At 33.0% G+C, this 5,452-nt stretch overlaps 1 protein-coding gene across 1 annotated transcript in view; it reads right to left on the bottom strand.

The window, feature by feature from the left end:
- LOC119832217 (heme peroxidase 2) overlaps positions 1–5,452 on the bottom strand; it is a 37,853-nt gene that overhangs the window by 8,173 nt on the left and 24,228 nt on the right. The window contains exons 8-15 of the mRNA XM_038355856.1: positions 5,049–5,186; positions 4,253–4,482; positions 3,779–3,904; positions 3,091–3,243; positions 2,581–2,756; positions 1,591–1,726; positions 634–905; positions 8–90 (exon numbers count right to left, since the gene is read on the bottom strand). Coding sequence (XP_038211784.1) covers positions 8–90; positions 634–905; positions 1,591–1,726; positions 2,581–2,756; positions 3,091–3,243; positions 3,779–3,904; positions 4,253–4,482; positions 5,049–5,186 — 1,314 coding nt within the window. The remainder of the gene's footprint in view (positions 1–7; positions 91–633; positions 906–1,590; positions 1,727–2,580; positions 2,757–3,090; positions 3,244–3,778; positions 3,905–4,252; positions 4,483–5,048; positions 5,187–5,452) is intronic.

The raw sequence follows: 5,452 nt of genomic DNA on the forward strand, positions 1-5,452 counted from the left end.
TGGAAATGTCAGGATGGATCACCGTGGACACGATACGAGGTGAAGGTAGCGGCGTTCCTGTCACCGAGTTGATTCTGGGACGACTGACACCTGGGAAAATAACAAAAATATATATATGTTATCTAATACATATATAAAATTCTCGTGTCACAGTTTTCGTTGCCATACACCTCCGAAACAGCTTGACAAATTTGATGAAATTTTTTGTGCTTATCCGGTATCTATGAGAATCGGCCAACATCTATTTTTCATACCCCTAAATGATAAGAGTAAGCCAGAACAGCGTTTGCCGGGTCAGCTAATAATATATATATATATATATATATATATATATATATATATATATATATATATATATATATGTTTCATATTATGCATATTGGTACGACATTTATAAACAGAAGATAATAGAGTTATATTTTATCGATTGCGAAATGTGAAAGTTATTAACAGTTGTGAGGAAAATTTGTATATTAATAATAAAAGAAAGAGCAAGACTGTAGACCTTTTTTTATTTTTAAATTTTCATCATTTTCATGTTGTATTACGAAATACCAAAATGTTCACAAAGTAGGTAACGCTTATACTCTATATTTTATAAATAACAGCATTGGAATTTTGTAAAAAACTTACCATCTTCATACACCGGTGGTAGCAACCTCGCGAACGTGGTCAAACTTTTACCCAAATTGGGGTTCCGTAAGTTATTACAGTATCCAGTATATGTTCTGAAGGGGCTATTAGCGTCACAGGACCCAGCATCATCACACTGCGGTTCAATCACTGGTCCCAACTGATCTTGACCAAGCAGACTGCTGACATCCACTGATTGTAGCGAGTCCACGAATTCGTTGGATGAACTGAAGCCAATTGAGTCGTCGAAAATTTGACGCTTGCGGCGGCGGCTAAAATACAGAACTAGTTGTTAATTATAATTTGAATAACTGTTAATAAAATTTGCAAATAGAATCACTTATTTTACTAATCACTTGGTATCTGACCAATATGTGATAATTCTAAATGGAAGTTTTTCTTTGTATTGTTTTAAAAACCGGGTACTGTTTCTAGAAAATAAAATATATATATTGTATCTGTAAACAACTCCCATAACGGGATATAAGTAAATCGAGCATTTTATCTTTAAATACAAATACTGTGTTTAAAAATTTCTAATGGCGTCTACACCAGAAATTTTCAATTATTACGAACTATTCGCTGAACCAAGAAGGTTGTTTAATATAATAATGATGATTTAATAACACTTTAAGGTCCGAATAAAAGAAATTAATTTTAAAGCTATCATTAACTTTAATGATTATGGCGTTTTATAACCTTACATGTGAAGGAATCTTAATCATTTCTGTTAATAATAAATAAAACAATATTAACAGGATATAGCGTTATTTGCAATTATTATATATTGTATAATAAAGTAATTTATTTAAACGGGTTTTATAACATATTTACATTCGTCATATTCATAGATATTATTGCATCATTCTATTACTCTTGAACCTCATAAAACATTTTTATTAACTTAATAAAAGATAAGTCTAATCGAAACAAAACAGGAATAATTCTCTTACTCACCCATTAATGGAGTTAAGGAGTTCATTTGTAGCGAACTCAAAGAAGAGCGAAGTATTGGCAAGCTTCAGAGCATATTTGTTTGCTTTAGAGAAAGATGCGGCAGTTCCCACTGGAGACTTGGGGTCAGCTCCACCCTCTGAAATTAATTATATGAATGAATGAATGAATGATACTTTATTGTACACACCAAAAGGAAACATTACAAAGTACATAATAAAAATACAAATTGCACAATAGGCGACCTTATGGCTATATAGCCATCTCTTCCAGGCAACCAAAACAAAGAAACAATACAGAGAAAGTGCATAGGTAAGTGGTGTATACGATACATATATGTTTAATTAATATAGATAAGTGATTGATTGATTTGATTATAATCAAGTATTAAATAAAATTAACCATTATAAATTACACTTAATAGTGTAAAAGAGTGACATCTTTTTCGATTATCTTTTATTTGAGCTACTATTCTATTAGTAGAATTGTTTAGTTTGTGACCTAAATACTAAATTTATCCAAAACTATGGCATGGAAAGTGCCTTAGGAGTTTTTTTCTCTCTAAAATGTGAATTGTTTCGATAAAAAATTAACATATTATTAGTTATTTGATAATCATACTCGAACATAATGTTATTATTGCAGTTTATTACTTTGTTGTGCAAATGCAATGCTGATTGTGAGCGATTTCGAACTTAACTGTCAACGTGTGTAAATACATCAATGTGCGATATATCCGTATTTTTACAATAATATGTCTGTTTTTAGCATTTGAACTCAACTACTAGACCAGCCACGACTCTCACAATGTGTACAAATGTGTGTACAATGTACATTTCTATATGTTTTTTCGTATTTTTTTGTATTTTTCTTACTATTTCTAGAACAATCCGCTAACGCGATACCTACAGCATGTGTGTATGTATGTACTATGATATTTCCAAATACGAATTGCGTATTTTCCTATAAACATTTCTAGAAGAATCCACTCACGCGACTCCCACAGCATGTACTCCAGCTTCTTCCTATCGGCCATCTCCTGCTTGGCCTTTTCCAGGGCCGCGGCTAACATGTCCTGGGAGAGCCTCTCGGCGGCTCGCGCGCCGCTGTCGTCCTTCCACGCGGACAGTTCCAGTTGGTTGTGCTGGGAGCAGTGTTGGCCTGCGTTCCTGATTGGATGTGACAAAATGGTACTTTTTATCTATTTTAGTTAGGTAACGGAGGAGAATATTATATAAAAAATACGTTTTTGCCACGAATACGATTTCTCTACTTCAGATAAAAAATTCATGAGATACAAATACACTACTTGAAGAAATAAAAAGCAATAAGAGTATTATCTATTTATAGTTAAGTCGAACTATATTATTCCAGTACATATATGTTTTCCTATTTGACAAATAAATGAACATAGATGTAAAAACTTCTCAAAATTAAAATTAACGTTTATAAAGTAATCTACATAAACTATAAAAAAGCTTAAAACGTATATAAACAACTAACAAGTAAGGGTCTTCCTTCACAAACGCCTTGGGTTGTATGCTCTTAACCAACTCATCATTGGCACAGAGTAATCCGGCCAGAGAGACTTTCCTAATGGCTCCGAGCTGCTCTGGCGAGAATGATGATGGTGGGATATCGTTTTCGTACCAGAATCTGAAAGTAAATTACATGACATTAACTCAATAAGTGTGGTTTTTCAGTCCTTAACTACAATTATAGATAACTAGCTGCGCCCCGCGGTTTCACCCGCGTAAGTCCGCATCCCGTAGTAATAACGGGGACAAAAACTTGCCGATATGTTATTCCAGTTGTCCAGCTGTCTACGTACCAAATTTTATTGCAATCGGTTCAGAAGTTTTTGTGCGAAAGAGCAACAAACACACAAACATCCTTACAAACTTTCGCATTTATAATATTAGTAGGATTTTCACTAAGGCCACTGAACTGTCGTTTCTAATACAAAATGTAGAAAACCGGAAGAATATTTATAATCTATTATACAACTTGTTGATGTTGCTGCTAATTGTTTATATGAAACCGTATCATTGCGCAATCAAAATAAAGTGTTTCTTCACAATAAATTGAAGGTACGCATAAGTTTTATGTGCTTTATTTTAGTCAAAGTGATATTGCAAATGTTGCCCTGACATGTCCTATAGAAAATATTAATTAATCTTAATATGAATACCTGTCACTCTTCTTCAAGTTAGCGAACTGCATGGCTAGCACGCACGCTAATGTGGAACCAATCACGGCTCCTGTGGCTGGTTTCTCCATAGCACCACCCACTAGCAACTCGACATCTTCGGCATTTCTGGAAGAAAATATTTTTTTTTATTACATGTCATTTAAATTAATGTGAAATGTGTTTGTTTATTATATGTTAAGGAGGAAAATTAATTAAACGCATTTGAAGAGTAAGTAAGAGAATAAGAGAAAGAGATACAGTTTATAAAGATACACAGGAATTTGACAAACAGTCAAAACTAAAGTATTATCTTTATAATTTGACAATTATAGTATAGAAAACAATTTTCACCTAGGACACGGGTGAATTAGAAATTGAATGAACAAAATTCAGTATTCTTACAGCACATCATTTTTGATTTTTTATTTTATTTATAATCCAATGATGGGTCTAAATAAAGAGAGCAAGCCTCACCTATACATATCAGCCATCATTTCCTGCTGTGACCTACTGAAGCCCAACTTTTCAAAGTCCCCATACGATTTAATGGAGACCATTGGCTCGCACATCCTCAAAACCCTCAAGTAAGATGGGATTCCATGATCGCGGTTCCTGTTCAGATCCCATTGCGCGGAGGCCGAGAGACGCGACACGCTGTGGGCACTAGCCTGTACCAGGTCTTTGAGAGATATCGTTGTGTTTGCCTGTAAATAGTTACATTAAATTTATAGCAATATTCGGTAGTAAGTAAAATAAATTGTTGAAAAGAAAACCGGTAATGACACGATTATAAATAGAATAATCTAAAGTCAGGCTTGTGAAAAGACTATAGTATTATTATTATATATTATTAGTTTATATAGACTATTCAATCATATATTAGGTATAATATTCTAAATAAACAAAATGAATCGCCAAATGTATTGGTAAGCGAAAATTTTTTGTCAAAACAGCTCGATCAATTCGGCTTTTTTTAATGTAACGTTATGTTTTCGTTAAGGCATAAGGTAGGTTCTTATTGAGAGAAAAAAGGTAACGGGCGAAGTCAGAGCGGACCGCTAGTATACAAATGTAATGATAAAAGATACAATAATAAAAAATTGAAGCGAGCTAAGCGAGAAGTAAAATGTGGGTTGAAATTTGAATCTTTTATTTTATATAGAGATGAACTTAATGGGACACGTAAAATATTAAACAACATATTGCTCATTATTATTTATGTGAATAAGTGTAATGTTATCTGAATACAAGTGAAATAAGGTTAAATTACCAATTTTTCATTCATCATAGCGTCAAAGATGGGCGCCACAGACAATATCTCAGCATAAGTACCAGCGCGGTTGGCACTCGAATAACCGCGCCAAAATCCTAGAGACGTCAGTTTCAATTCAGCCTTGGCCATTCCCACCTGAAAATACATACATCCATACATAAATAGAGAAAAAAAAAATCCATCCAGTTTTATTTGTCAACCCAATACACACAATTTTATATACTTACACAAAACTAACTTTTTACGAAATTAAAAAAAGATAAATCAAATAATCATAGCAAATATTTCGAATGAATATACAAGTTAAATGAATTTATAGTGCTTTATTTGATAAATAAAAAAGGATAACGTTAGAAATAATATATTATCGTTGGAAGCATCGTATAACATATTATTATATC

The sequence above is a fragment of the Zerene cesonia genome, chromosome 15 (assembly GCF_012273895.1).
Source record: "Zerene cesonia ecotype Mississippi chromosome 15, Zerene_cesonia_1.1, whole genome shotgun sequence".
Classification (NCBI taxonomy): domain Eukaryota; kingdom Metazoa; phylum Arthropoda; class Insecta; order Lepidoptera; family Pieridae; genus Zerene; species Zerene cesonia.